The sequence below is a fragment of the Chelmon rostratus genome, chromosome 8 (assembly GCF_017976325.1).
Source record: "Chelmon rostratus isolate fCheRos1 chromosome 8, fCheRos1.pri, whole genome shotgun sequence".
In the NCBI taxonomy this organism is placed as follows: domain Eukaryota; kingdom Metazoa; phylum Chordata; class Actinopteri; order Chaetodontiformes; family Chaetodontidae; genus Chelmon; species Chelmon rostratus.
In genome coordinates, this window is record NC_055665.1 from 25,234,961 (window position 1) to 25,250,073 (window position 15,113).

The 15,113-nt window shown below is 42.4% G+C and overlaps 2 protein-coding genes across 4 annotated transcripts in view; one reads left to right on the top strand and one right to left on the bottom strand.

Moving 5' to 3' along the window:
- LOC121610353 (tumor necrosis factor receptor superfamily member 5-like) overlaps window positions 1-2,876 on the bottom strand; it is a 46,194-nt gene extending 43,318 nt beyond the window's left edge. The window contains exon 1 of the mRNA XM_041942398.1: window positions 2,737-2,876. Within this exon, the coding sequence (XP_041798332.1) occupies window positions 2,737-2,876 (140 nt within the window). The remainder of the gene's footprint in view (window positions 1-2,736) is intronic.
- A 261-nt stretch (window positions 2,877-3,137) lies between these two features.
- On the top strand, window positions 3,138-14,909 carry LOC121610710. 3 transcript variants are annotated; one of them, XM_041942947.1, is made up of 4 exons: window positions 3,138-3,159; window positions 3,708-3,763; window positions 6,599-7,699; window positions 14,828-14,909. In XM_041942947.1, exon 3 carries the CDS (start codon window positions 6,616-6,618, stop codon window positions 7,657-7,659), a length of 1,044 nt encoding a protein of 347 aa, XP_041798881.1. In that variant the 5' UTR covers window positions 3,138-3,159; window positions 3,708-3,763; window positions 6,599-6,615; the 3' UTR covers window positions 7,660-7,699; window positions 14,828-14,909. The 3 variants fall into 3 exon arrangements, with proteins under 3 accessions (XP_041798881.1, XP_041798882.1, XP_041798883.1); XM_041942948.1 differs by lacking the exon at window positions 3,138-3,159 and having other exon boundaries at window positions 3,715-3,767; XM_041942949.1 differs by lacking the exons at window positions 3,138-3,159; window positions 3,708-3,763 and adding an exon at window positions 6,241-6,274.
- Window positions 14,910-15,113: the final 204 nt, after the last annotated feature.

Here is a 15,113-nt window from a genome sequence, read left to right on the forward strand (position 1 = left end):
GCACGAAGAACGGGTGGTGGCCTAAACCCGATAACTGTCTGGAAAAGCAAGAACATCGTGGTCTGATAACTATCTCCAGATGAATATTTAATTCTCTGCGCAGTATCGCTGCACCTTCATCCATGGGATCATGATCAAAAGACGTTAACATGCCATGTTAACGAATAAAGTCACCATCTACTGTGCCTAATGGACTTCCCACTGACTGATATTTTTTATGATTTTTTTTAATAACGGCAGAACTATGCCAAAACTCGTCTGCCAACTGAATGAATGAATGAGGAAATGAAATACGGTATGTGGTTGAAAGAGGGCGGAGACACAGAGAAACTTGAGGTTCCTTGAGTAACACCTGGTCCCGTCCAGGTTAGGTTCATAGAGTCAGTTACTGCAGTAACTGACTCAGAGTTTAAGTTACCTCTGTCTGTGAAACAGGCTTGAGTTACCCCTCTTTCTCTGGTTTGACTTATCTTCCTATGTGAAACAGAAAACTCAGAGTTTCCCTCATTTCAGGGTTAACATACTCGTTTTCAGTAAACCTGCTTTGTGAAACGAACCTCAGGCTGCTTTTTGTTCATGTAGTTATTTCGTTTTAACCCTTGTAATGTGTTAGAAAGCTGCCCATGTCTGTTGTGTTGGCGGGTCAAATTTGACCCGTTATTTAACTCAGCCTGAAAATTATTAAAAACACTAGTTTTCATCCAATATTGTTTTTCACCTCATAGCTAACTTAGTATGTATTCATATCCATGGAAACACTGTTTCCATTTTTTTTTTTTTTTTTGGCTCCACAGACCTTTTATCTTACAATATACCACTCGTTTTCGATTACAAAAACTGTTTAAATTCACTAATTATATTTCCTATAGTGATAAAATGAGTAATTATATTATCCATGTTGAGCTGTTTCAAGTTTTCTGTCCCTCTGGACTGGGGAAACTTGTCCTTATGTTTTGTTTCTCATAATGATAAAATATTTTGGAAAAATAATATTTTTGTGTCATAATAATGAGAAATGGGGCAGAAAGATAAAGGTAAATAAAAGACAAAAAACATTGCTTAATGCTGTGTGTCCAAAAATAATGATAGGTCTCCTCATATCTTTAATTCATATTTCCTGTCACATTGTTTATGATCATGCACAGACTTGGATGCAAAATTGCAAAACTGTCTGTATCAAAGGTGCTATGCAAATAAAGTTATTCTTATTATTACCCCAACATAACCAGCAGGAAAATCACTTTCCTTGTCAAGTCTTGGCTTTCGACATAAACTTAAATCTTGTCTGGGATATTATAAGCATACTTTTTTTTTTAAATCCTTGTGGTCGTCTGAAAGATGTGTGAAGACTATAGATGGCTGACTTCCTCCAAGACTCATTGAGAAGTGTAGCTGTTCACAGGAACCACTTTTCCATCTTTAGCTTGAGATGCTCACTGTAAAGATGTCAGCTCACTGCAGGACTGTACCACTGTGGAAACAGGGAGCTCGTTCGCTCACCTCTTGAAGACTTGGTTTGGACTTTTACTCTCTATGTGTGTGTGTGTGTGTGTGTGTGTGTGTGTGTGTGTGAGTGTGTGTGTGTGTGCGTGTGAGTGGTGTGTGAGTGTGTGTGTGTGTGTGTGTGTGTGTGTGTGTGTGAGTGCGTGTGTGTGTGAGTGTGTGTGTGTACCTGCAGCTTGCATTCGTGGTCTCCGCTGCAGAGCGAGTTGAGAGAAACCTTGAAGGTTTTCCACACCGGGTTGAGATTATTCATAACAGTCTGAAACAGAGAGACAGAGACAGACAGACAGAGAGAGAGAGAGTTTTGATTTGATTTTTAACCAGACGTTTATTTGTCTTTTTTGTCACTGTATAAATTCATTAATCAGGACATTCACACAAACAGACTAATTGTCAGATGCACTCAAAAAAATGATTGACATGATTCAATATTTTAAGTAAACTGTAACTGAAATCCATAAAACTAGAAGTTTATTTAATAAGAATTAGTAAAGATTATGTAAATATGCTCTCCACAAACAGGATGTAAACAAATCGAGTAAGCATTATCTGACTGGATCACATAAGAGGACAGTAGGCGTGTGCCAGCATGTTGTCACCATGGTAACTGAGGAAATCTATGGGTTCGCCCACACTGCCCGTGCAGTGCCCTCACTTTGGCACTGCCATGCGGACCATGCGTTGAACAGTTGAAGCTGACCGACGAGGGCAAAAGGTGTGCTTAATACGGTAAGTTTAATTGTTTGAAATATATTGTGTTCATGGTAGTGATATATTTTTAGAATTATGTCGACATATCCAGTTTTTTTTATTATTTCTCAATGACAATGTGAATGAATGTTTTGGCCTTTATATTTTTGTGTGGTTAAGTTGTATTAGCACATGCCTGTATGTGGCTTTTAGCATGAGCTAGCAGCACTACTACCATCCTGGTTATTAAGCAGAATGGAGCAAATTGTGGGGCTACTGCCGCTCAGGCGCGTTATTTACTAAAATACTTCGGTTGTCCTTGCGTCCGAGACGAGGCCCGGTGTCGCGGTTTCCTTCAGCCGAGACATGACGGCCATATGCTAAGGGCTAGCGCTAGGCTAACAGCATGGCACGTGTAGCAGCTAACCCCTGCTGCTGGAGTTGGGCGTTAACTTCCAGGCTCTGCAGCAGACATGTCCAATTACGACCAGGCTGAAGCGTTTTTAAAAAATATTGAAACATTGAAACAGACCGCTGCTTCACCAGCTGACGGAGAGGTCTGCACCGAGCTGACCGCGTTGCCGCGCAGCCAGCTGAGCCTTGTGGAACCGCGGCTTGGTTCTCATTAACGGCAACGCGGTTGGCTTGGTGCAGACCTCTCCAAGCAGCGGTCTGTTGAGCATGACATCCTTGACATATCCCAGTATGCGCGACTATGCTCAACAAAGTTGTGACGTTGCCAAAAGACACCTGATCACGTGTTCATGGAGTCAGAAAAGTGAATAAAAAAAAATAAACATTTCTTTTGGATTTATCAATTAGTGTTGAGTCTTGACCGGATATGGCTACATACTGTGGCCGAGTTGTGTTGTCCAGCTAACAAGAACCAGATAGTTATCTCCAGGGATCTGTTTGCTAAAAATAAAATAAACAGTTCTTTTTCAGATGGGCAATCTCTCAAATTAGGTGAGTAAATGTACCGTAAATTCTGCAGTATAGAGCACACCTGACTATAAGCAGCACCACCCAAATTTAATAACATTTCAGGAAAAAAATACACTTAAGCCGCAGGTGGCCATGCTGAAACATGAGATCTTTATGGTACACAGAAATATTATTTTAAATGTTTAATTAGCCTACTAAACACAGCAGTAAAAGGAGACACCGGTAACCGTACCGGCTTATTTTCCGACCAGTGCCAAACAAATCAGTCATGCGACACAGCTGCTGTCTTCCTCTGCGCTTTACAGTACCTCAACCGGCCTGTTTTGCCCTTGCACTGCTCGAGTGCCCTCTGGTGGCCGCTCGGCCCATTGAGGAAATTATAAAAATACATAAATAAGCCACTTCAGTCTATAAGCCGCAGGAGTCAAAGCGCCGGGAAAAAGTCGCGGCTTATAGTGCTGAATTTGTGGTAATAGCATTGTTAAATGTTGAAGCTTAGTTAAGCCATAGTTTTCTGTGAAAATGTTAGCTTATATAACAATTTCATTTGTTTTCCCCATCTTTTGTAGGTTGAAGATCTGAATGGGTGTGTGGAAATGTAAAGTTTGCGGGAAATCAGTATCAAGTAGGTATGAATTGCTTAAACATTGCAAGCTAAAACATGGCCATCATGGAAACAGGTTCAGGCATTTCTGCCCATATTCTAATTGTCCATGCACATTCAGACTATGGAACAGTCTTTTGAATCATATATACCGTGCTCACAAAACTCAAACATCTTCAGAGCCATCTGAGTTATCTATATTTACATGTCAGTTGTGTACATGCCCTAAATTTGCAAATGAACGAGATTACTTCAGTCATGTAAATGACATTTACGACGATGTGAAACTGTAACATGCATGTTCAAAGATTGTGCTTTTAAAACTAGCATTTACAATACATTTCATAGCCATAAAAACAGGAAACATAATCCCCATACTTTAAATGATTTTAAAGATGAGTTAGTGATGCTTCTTGTGCAGCAGACACACATGTAGAATCTGAAACTGGTGTAGATGCGCATGCTTCCAGTATTGAAGATCTTCCAAAAGTTATTGAGCAGAATATCGCCTCAATTTTATTAAAGCTAGAGCATGTTTTTTTTGTACCGGCTACAGCTATTGACGAATTACTTCAGGAATTACACTATGTGTTAAGCTCTGTGTCTGTTCCAATCACATTTAATAGCCTGTGTAGCATCCTTAAAAAATGTTCTGTTCAAGTTAATGAGTCGGTTGTCAAGGAGCCTGCTGAAGCTGTGTGCAAGTCCTGTCCTTTGGCTAAAGCCTTTGCAAAAGATGGCCCCCTAGCTACAGCCTACAAAAGGAAGCAGTATTTTAAAAAACATTTCAATGTGGTAAACCCGGTTGAGTACATCCTTGACCCTAACACAAATAGGACATTCCAGTATATTCCTATTTTGCCTTCTCTTCAGCATCTGTTAAGTAATCGTGGCATTTTAGAAAGTGTACTCCACACACACAAGACACAGGAAAGTACAGCGGGTGTAGTGCATTATAAATCAATAAGGGATGGAGTTTACTTTAAAGAAAACATTTTTTTTACTGGGGAGGATTTGAAATTGTCAGTGTCATTATATGTGGATGACTTTAAAGTCTGCAATCCCTTAGGCACATCCAGGAAAACTCATAAACTTTGTGGGGTGTACTGGAATTTACCACCTGGATCACATTCAGCTCTTTCTTCCATCTATTTGGCAGTATTATGTAAGAGTACTGATGTTAAGGCGTATGGCTATGAAAAAATTTTAGAGCCCCTTTTACAGGATTTGATCATTTTAGAGAAACATGGTGTTTTTATTGCAGGTCTTGGAGAGTTTGTGAAAGGCACAGTCCAGTCAGTCATTGCAGATAATTTAGGAGCCCATGGTATTGCAGGCTTCGTTGAAAGCTTCTCTGGTGTGTACTTCTGCAGGTTTTGTACTGGTGAGAGATCAGACATTCAGGATAAGGCAGTTCAGTCAGGACATTTTAACATTCGAACAAAAGATCTACACGAAACGCATGTTAAGTTTGCAAAGGAGAACTCAACCATCTGTTGTGGAGTGAAGAGAGAGTGTTTTTTACAAAGAATTTATCAAGTTTTCATGTTACCCGCGGCTACCCTCCTGATATAGTCCATGACTTATTTGAGGGTGTTGTCCCAATTGAAATTGCTGTCTGCATCAGTGACATAATTTCCAAGAAATATCTGTCTCTTGACACTCTTAACAAATTAACCCTGAACTTTCCATATAAGTGGGGAGATAGAACTAACAAACCTCATATCATACCACACACTTACGCCTCTAGACGGACCATTAGAGGTAACGCTGATGAAAATTGCAATCTGTTGAGATTGCTCCCATTTATAATAGGAGACTTGATTCCAGAGGGAGAGCCTGCTTGGCTTGTGGTGCTTGACTTAAAAGAAATAGTTGAACTCGTTGTTGCCCCTCTTCATAATCAAGAAACCATTGCTTACCTGGACTGTAAAATCACTGAACACAGACACAGATTCTTGGAACTTTGTCCTGCACGACTCTTACCAAAGCATCACTTCCTTGAACACTACCCTCAATTGATTGAATGTTTTGGGCCTTTAGTAGGGCAGTGGACTATGAGGTTTGAGGCAAAACATAGCTTTTTTAAGAGAGTTGCTCGTCAGATAAATTGTTTCAAAAATATTCCACTCACATTAGCAACTAAACATCAGCAAATGATTGCTTATCATATCAGTGCATTACATCTTAAAACTGCATTGGAAGTTGATAATGTTTGTGTGCTTCCTGTGGATGTAATGAAAAAGGAAGTAGTGGACAGAGGCAATACATTGTTGTGAATGAGGGTTAATTAGTCAGTGTATTTTCGCCGCCTAGGAGAGGTCCTGTCTCATAACACACTATTTGTAGAGTACGATAGAAAGAAAAAAATTACAATGCATTAGCTGGTCAGAAAGAAGTTTATCTGAAACCAATCAACTAACTCATTCTTCCATGCAGGCAGGCACCACAGTGTGCTGTATCACTTCGCCTAGCAGCTGTTTCTATTAGCAGTGTGTGGAAGAAGTGGAGCCTACCTATGTGGAGGAGTGAGTGAGTTGGTTAGTTCCAGATAAACTTTTTTCAACCTGCTGATACGTTGTGATTATTTTCTTTCTATCATACTCTTGAACTGGTGTATTATTTTGAGACGGGACTTCTCGTTGGCAGAGAGAATACGCTGATTAATTGTCCCTCATTCACAACAGTGCCGTTGTTTCTCAGCTGGGGAAGCAGAGACCTTTCTACTGCAGACAGGACACTTAATGGCCATTTGTACCTCATACAACCCCACTTCAAAAAAGCTGAACTATCCCTTTTAAATGAAGTTGCCGTAATTATTTTCATAACCTTTTGTGTCCCGTATTTGTTCCCAAGAATACATGAAGTGAAAGATGTCAAGTCCCGTCCACCTGAGAGTTGTGTTTGGAGGAGATGATGCCAGAAAACTTAGCCTGATGTCAGGAATACCAGCGTCTGTGGATCAACTTGTCCATGAGATAAAGACTGCTTTTGGACTTGTGCAGCAGTTCAGACTCCAGTATAAAGATGCAGATTTTGGAAATGAATATGTCAATCTTATGTCAACCAGTAAAATAAGAGACAGGGATACTTTGAAAGTGGTATTTTTTGCATGTGAAGAAACTAGCTCCAGCATCCCAGGGACTCTACCATCTTGCAGCACCAGCACCCCACTGACTTTTCCCACTACATCTCACAGCAGCAGCTCTATAACCCCCCTCAGCTCTCCATCCTTGGAAGAGGGTGGTTTTTCCTCTGATCACTCGTTTGGCAGTGCAGACACTATCATTTTAGATCCAGCTCCAGAGTCAAGAACGTCTTCATGGCCTCCACTCTTCATTGTTCCCAATTTTTCATATTTTGCTGAAATTCAACTTCAAAGAGCAAATGCAGAATTCAGAGCAAATGGCACTCATCTAACCCCTCCCCCAAAGCTAAGAATGGATATCCTTGAAGGCATGGCTGAACAGATCTTCAAATACACAGCATACCCCAGTGACTCCCAAATTGAGGAGGCTGCTGAGGTCTTGGTGCATGTTCATCCATGTTTGAGGCAAAGAGGAACTCGAGGTGGCCATGAAGGATGGAAACAGTATCTAAAGACAAAAGTTGCTAATTTTCGCACAAAATTGTGCAAGATTGGACACCCAGAAGTCTGTGTAAACTCTTTCAAGAATAAGCGCAAAGGTCAAGAAAAAGCAGCTGCAAACATCAAAAAAACAAGAAAAGCAGAGGTCAACTTTCTCCCATCCCTCCCCTACGGCGAAACAAGAGAGAGTCTTGAGAATGAAAGAGAAGCTCTCTTAACAGAGGTGAAAAAGAGACACACAGAGACAGGCTGTGGTCAAGGAGAAAATGCAGAAGACCTTCTCCTGCAGACGTCAAGAGATTGTCCAGGACTCACCTTTAGTCTCTGAGCTTGTGAACAGATGGCCTGCCTTGTTCACAGTGAGTGAGGTAAGCATTACTGATGACATCAAAATTATGTTAAGGTAATTGAGTGGGGGAAAAGTTTATTTTATTCTCTATAAACATATCTATTTGTACAGTAAAAACATCGGTAAGCAGTTTTTGTCAATAGAATTTCTCAAGAGACTGTACACAGATTTTTCCAGTAGGAAGATTTAAAATGTGGTGGCATATCAATGTATTGACATGCTCATCAGCTGCCACTATTTAGACTTTTTCTTTTTTATAGCTGCCCAATTTTGGTATTGATGGCTTGTGCTACTGCTCTCTACAGCTTGACAATGAGCCTGATGTAAGCTGGAGCAGGTTCCTTTAGACTTTAACATACTTTAAATGTTACACGTTTGACAAAGCCCTGAAATATGGATTTATTGGTGTTATGCCCCTGGTCTAGGGGTACAGAGGCACAACACAAAGAAAGGCGGAGGAGAAATTACTATAGATAACAGGCAGTTTATTGCCAACAAAAATCGTACTTTTTATAATTTACAGATAAATTCACAAACCAAATGGACTATCAAAAGAAGCCTGGCTTCAGGGTGGACTAATGGCCAAAACAACAAACAAAACAAGCTATCTGAAAACCCCAAAAAGTAACTAAACCCTGGTAGGAACATAAATAAACAAAAAAACATTTACTAAGCCTACCTCCCTAGGCTAAGTAAAACAGGAGAAAATAGTCAGTAACAAAAATGCCAGACCACCCCTACTGCTTCTAAAGAAAACAAAAATACTTACAATATTTACACAATCTAATCCGAATTACAAACAAACAAACCAACTCTCACTAAGCTAACTCCAAATCTCTATGGTCTACAAATTTCAAAACGATTTACACTCAATACATTCAGCAACTACACAGTGACGCTTTCAGGTACAGCTGAGTTTGGCCGACACAAAGTGGACTCCAGTCGCAGGCCGGCAGGAAGAATGGGTTTAAGTACTGCCAGGCTTGATGGTACAGCCAATCATCAGCCTCCAAGTCTTCCAAGGGATGCTCCTGCTCACAAACACAAAGATAGGACAGAAAAGAAGAGGTCTCACTCTGTCACAGAAAAACAATCAAAATATTTACGGCAGGGGCCGTAACACCCCCCTTCCTAAGAACAAACTTCTTATAAGTTTGCCATTAGGACAAATACATGCGAGATAGAGCATCGGCAAAAACATTCTCTACACCCTTTTTGTGTCGGATTTCTAAATTGAAGTCCTGGATTAACAGTGACCATCTCATCAGTCTCTGGTTTGAATTTTGCATTTGTCTGAGAAACACAAGGGGGTTATGGTCGGTGAAAACGGTAATAGGCAAAGAACTGGACCCAATGTAGACCTCAAAATACTGTAGTGACAACAGCAATGCTAAAGCTTCCTTTTCGATGGTACTGTAGTTTGATTGCGAACTACTGAATTTTTTTAAGTAACAAACAGGGTGGTCAATACCCTCGGAATCTTCCTGTAACAGAACAGCGCCTGCTCCTGTAGCACTGGCGTCAACTTCAAGCTTAAATGGGCGACTAAAGTTTGGGGCAGAAAGAACTGGAGTGCTACACAGCAGGGCTTTGCATGCCTCAAATGAATGCTGACAGGATGAGGACCACATAAAAGGCAACTTAACACTGGTCAAACTGGTTAAGGGAGCGACCACATCAGCAAAGTTTCTGCAAAAGCTGCGGTAATACCCAGCCATGCCCAAGAAGCGGCGGAGCTCACGCCGACTTTTTGGGACAGGGTAATCAACGATGGCCTGAACTTTGGCATCAATGGGACGCACTTCACCCTGACCTACCTGTTTACCAAGGTAAGTAACTGTGGCCTTACCAAACTCACACTTGGCTAAGTTTAAAGTGAGATTGGCTTCCTTGAATTTTTCAAATACCACTGTAAGGCTTCGAATGTGTTCAGACCAAGTGTCTGAATAGACTACCACATCATCTAAATATACCTCACAGTTTTCCACACCAGCAAGGACTTTATGCATCAGCCTTTGGAACGTGGCAGGAGCATTGCGCAGACCAAAAGGCATCACAGTATATTGAAGAAAGCTGTCAGGGGTAACAAAAGCACAAATGTCTGAAGCACATGGAGTTAAAGGAACTTGCCAATATCCTTTAAGCCAGCCATGTCCAAACTATTCCATAAAGGGCCGTGTGGCTGCAGGTTTTCGTTCCAACCAAGGAGGAGCGCACCAGACTGGACTCATTTAATCAGCTGATCTCACTTTTCAGCTGATAACTAAGAGATCCCTTGATGTTGATTGGTTGGCCTGGTGTGCTCCTCCTTGGTTGGAACGAAAACCTGCAGCCACACGGCCCTTTATGGAATAGTTTGGACATGCCTGCTTTAAGCAAATCTAATTTTGTTACAAACTTGGCAGAACCAACTCTGTCAACACAGTCTTCCATTCTGGGTAACGGGTATGAGTCTGCTTTTGTTGCTGCATTTACCTTCCGGAAATCAGTACAGAACCGTGGAGTTTCATCAGGTTTGGGCACCAACAAACAAGGAGAACTCCAAGCACTGGAGCTCGGGACTGCAAGACCATTTTCTAATAAGTAGTCAACCTCCTTCTTCATTAAGGACCGTTTTGTAGGATTTACTCTGTATGCTGACTGTTTTATGGGGGAATGATTACCAACATCAATGTCGTGAGACAGAACAGTGGTGCGAGATGGAATGTCTGAAAACAATGTGGGGTTATTTTTGATTAAATGCCTGATGTCTGCTTGAGCAGCAATATCCAAATGTTGCAGGTGGGCTTCTAAATTCTGCAGAACTTCAGAGTTTTGCAATCTGGTGCTTGGTGACATCTTTATACAAAGACCATCACCTTCAGGAGCATCTGCAGGGGAAACAGAGGTTACAGTGGCGACAGTAGGGGGCGCCACAGTGTCACAACGTGTGAAATATGGCTTCAGCATGTTCACGTGGCAAACTCGTGTTTTCCTTCGCCGGTCTGGGGTACCAATTACATAATCTGTTTCACTTAACTGTTTTTCAATAAGATATGGACCAGAGAACTTAGCTTGCAGGGCAGAAGTGGGAATGGGAAGCAAGACAAGAACTTTGTCACCAACTTGAAATTGTCTTTTAACAGACTTTTTGTCATATTTTTTCTTCATTTCTCCCTGGGACACAGCCAGAGACTCACGTGCTGCTTCGCATGCTCTGTGCAGTCTCTCTTTAAACTTACCCACATAATCTAACACATTATCAACCGGACTACCAGCCTCCGACAGAAACTTTTCTTTTAACAAGCGAAGAGGACCACGCACAGTGTGACCAAACACTAAGTCAGCAGGACTAAAACCAGTGGATTCCTGCACACTTTCTCTCACAGCCATTAGAAGGAATGGCAATCCTTCATCCCAATCTTTCCCACTCTCAAGGCAATATTTCTTCATCATGGACTTCAAGGTCTGGTGAAAACGCTCAAGCGCTCCTTGGGACTGTGGGTGATGGACGTTCTGTGTTTTATGGACAGAGATGCTAAAACCTGAGTGAACAGTTTGGAGGTGAAGTTAGTTCCTTGATCTGTTTGGATATATTTTGGCAAACCAAATGTGGAGAAAAAGTTCACAAGTGCCTTGACAATTGCTCTAGCTTTGAGAGCGCGTAATGGAATAGCCTCTGGATAACGAGTGGCGGTGCACATCAACGTTAACAAATATTGATGACCAGACTTTGTTTTTGGGAGTGGTCCCACACAATCAATAATGACATGTTCAAATGGCTCTCCCAACACAGGAATGGGCTGCAAAGGAGCAGGAGGAATGGTCTGATTAGGCTTCCCACTGATTTGGCACACATGACAGGAGCGACAAAATTGGGTGACATCGGATTTAAGACATGGCCAAAAGAAATAACGCAGGATCCGACCATACGTTTTCTTTATTCCTAAGTGACCAGATGTGTTTTCATGCGCTAAACTGAGCACTTGGGAACGGAACTTTTGTGGAACGACCACCTGCTGAACAGAATTCCACCCTAAATCACCAGCGGCAGGAGGATACCAGTGCCGCATCAGAACGCCACTCACAACACTGTATGCACGGGGCGTCTTCGACTCTGGAGCAGCTGCAGCGGTAAAACACGGAACCAGAGTAGGATCACTTTTCTGAGCTTCAATAAGTGCACTCCTATCCACATCTAAAGCTAGCTCCGCCTCAGCGGGCAGCAGTTTATCACTCACATGTTTCTCTGTTTTGACTGCAGGACCCTCAGAGTCATCGGACTTGTCCTTTTGCGCAGCAGGAGACAAAAATGAATCAGCCAAATCTAACACATCTGCAAATTTACGCGACTGTGCGCGCGTCACCGCGCACGCAGGAAATACAGGGTTGGCAACAGCAGACACAGCAGAATTACAGTCGGGAACAGGTGTATTAACCACCTCAGGTGTGGGAAAAACTTTTTTCCCTGCCAAATCGTTACCAAGGATGAGAGCGACACCTCTCACCGGCAAAAGTGCACGTATTCCAAGCCGCACCGGACCAGAAACCAGAGGTGAGCGCAAAAACACTGTGTGTAACGGCGCTCTCAACGTGCTCATTTTCACTCCCCACACAAGTGCATCAGAACCACAAAATGAACTGTTTGAAAAAGGCAACACGCTCTGCAAAATGAGCGACTGAGTGGCTCCCGTATCACGCAGAATTGTGATCGGAACCTCATCCTCCTCCCTCCCCGTTAAAGAGACTGAGCCTTTTAAAATGAACGGTTGATAACACTCATCGATCTCATCATCACGTTCACCAGGGCTGACCGGAGGCAAAGCAGGAGCTGAATAAATGAAACCCACACTTTTTGGAGCGGACTTTTTTGCATTCTTATTTTGCTCTTTCCGAAGGAGAGCGGGACAGTTGGCGATAAGGTGCCCAACGTCATGGCAGTAATAACACGCACGGTTTTCAGTGACATTACTGGCGGCAGCAGTGGGAGATCGCGGGGAGCTTTTGGATATCACACTTGGATTTTTACCGCTAAGGACTGGGACATGTTCACGACGGACCGACGGAAAAGCAACGCGGTGAGTTAAAATGAACTCATCTGCGAGCACCGCAGCTTTGGACAGGGAGTCAACTTTCTGTTCATTTAAATAAACAACAATTTTGTCCGGTACACATAACTTAAACTCTTCCAACAAGAGCAACTCCCGGAGTTGTGCATAAGTTTGTACCTTGCTCGCAGAACACCATTTATCAAACAAAGTTGTTTTTTCTCTTGCAAACTCTACATATGTTTGGTTGGCAGATTTTTCCCACGAGCGAAACTTTTGGCGATAAGCTTCAGGCACTAATTCATATGCACGCAAAACTGTGGCTTTAACAATGTCATAATCAAGGCTTTCATCTATGGACAAGCTTGCGCAGACTTCCTGTGCTTTACCCACGAACTTACACTGCAACAAGAGACTCCAAACATCTTTGGGCCAATTCAAAGTTGCGGCGATGCGCTCAAAAGCACTGAAATATGAATCTACTTCTGACTCTCGAAACGGTGGAACCAGAGCAATATGCCTGGCGACATCAAACTGCTCAGAAGCAGCAGTGGGAATGTGTGCGGATACAGGAGTGGATGTTCTCTGAGGAGCAAGTCGTTCCAGCTCCAACAGTCTTACGCGAAGGTGCATGAGCTCAACCTCTTTGGTTTTAGTTGCAAGCTCCACCTCACACAGACGGAGGGCAAGCTGTAGATCCTCAGCATCTACACCAGCCTGAATCAGCGCAACTGGGTCAACGCGCGAGGTTTGGGTTTCGGTAGGAGCCTCCGCTCCCAACGTCACCTGACCGCTGAAGGCTTGTGTGGACGTGGCAGCCTCCGCCTCCACTTCCTCCTTTAAACCTTCAGGTGCGCCACCCCGCTGAGGCTTAAGTGTAATTATTCCTCTTTTTACCAACTCTCCTGATAAACATGCCATAATTTCAACTTTCTTAGCATGTATTGGCACAGAAACATTAAAAATGTTTGCAATCAATAGTAAATCTGTTTTAGTGCATCGCTCTAATTTTTCAAGAGTGGGATTCTGTGCAAACTCATCCATGTCCATATCAAAAACTCACCGTCGCACACTAGGTGAAAACTGCCAACCAAAAATATGAATTAACACACTTACCAAAAGACGCAAGCACGGGCAGAAACTCACAGCAACTCACCTGGAGATTACAAAGAAAACTCTAAGGCCTAGCCAAGTTGTACCTGAAAAGTCTTTGAAAAGAAAGCGGACGAGCCCCCAATTTATGTTATGCCCCTGGTCTAGGGGTACAGAGGCACAACACAAAGAAAGGCGGAGGAGAAATTACTATAGATAACAGGCAGTTTATTGCCAACAAAAATCGTACTTTTTTACATTTTTTTTACTTTTTTACATTTACAGATTTACAGATAAATTCACAAACCAAATGGACTATCAAAAGAAGCCTGGCTTCAGGGTGGACTAATGGCCAAAACAACAAACAAAACAAGCTATCTGAAAACCCCAAAAAGTAACTAAACCCTGGTAGGAACATAAATAAACAAAAAAACATTTACTAGTAAACTAGGAGAAAATAGTCAGTAACAAAAATGCCAGACCACCCCTACTGCTTCTAAAGAAAACAAAAATACTTACAATATTTACACAATCTAATCCGAATTACAAACAAACAAACCAACTCTCACTAAGCTAACTCCAAATCTCTATGGTCTACAAATTTCAAAACGATTTACACTCAATACATTCAGCAACTACACAGTGACGCTTTCAGGTACAGCTGAGTTTGGCCGACACAAAGTGGACTCCAGTCGCAGGCCGGCAGGAAGAATGGGTTTAAGTACTGCCAGGCTTGATGGTACAGCCAATCATCAGCCTCCAAGTCTTCCAAGGGATGCTCCTGCTCACAAACACAAAGATAGGACAGAAAAGAAGAGGTCTCACTCTGTCACAGAAAAACAATCAAAATATTTACGGCAGGGGCCGTAACAATTGGATTGAGATGTGATTTATCTGGATTTCAGATTGAGGACTTGGCACTGGGGCACAAAGTGTCTGTCCTTTTTTTAGCCCAGGAAATGATACTTCTTAAAGCCAGAAAGTTTACTTCTCCCATTAACACCTTGTCTCATTTTTTCTTGTTACAGATAAATGCAGAATTCATGCGAATAACAACGTTGTGTCATGCCCTCCACCTCTGGCACCATCTAGTGGCAGTACCTCTCCCTCCCTTCTTTCCCTGGCAGTGTGAGCATGACTGCCACGCTGGTGGAGGGCAGGTGCAGCTCATCCCAATCACCAGATTGTTTCCAGCCGCGGCGGGGAGTGGTCACCTCAATTGAAGCATTCTCCAGCCTGTATAAAAGATTCCAGCAGACCACTACTCAACGCCAGTCCGTAAACAACCTCCAGTCAGTGCACCCTGGCTCTGTT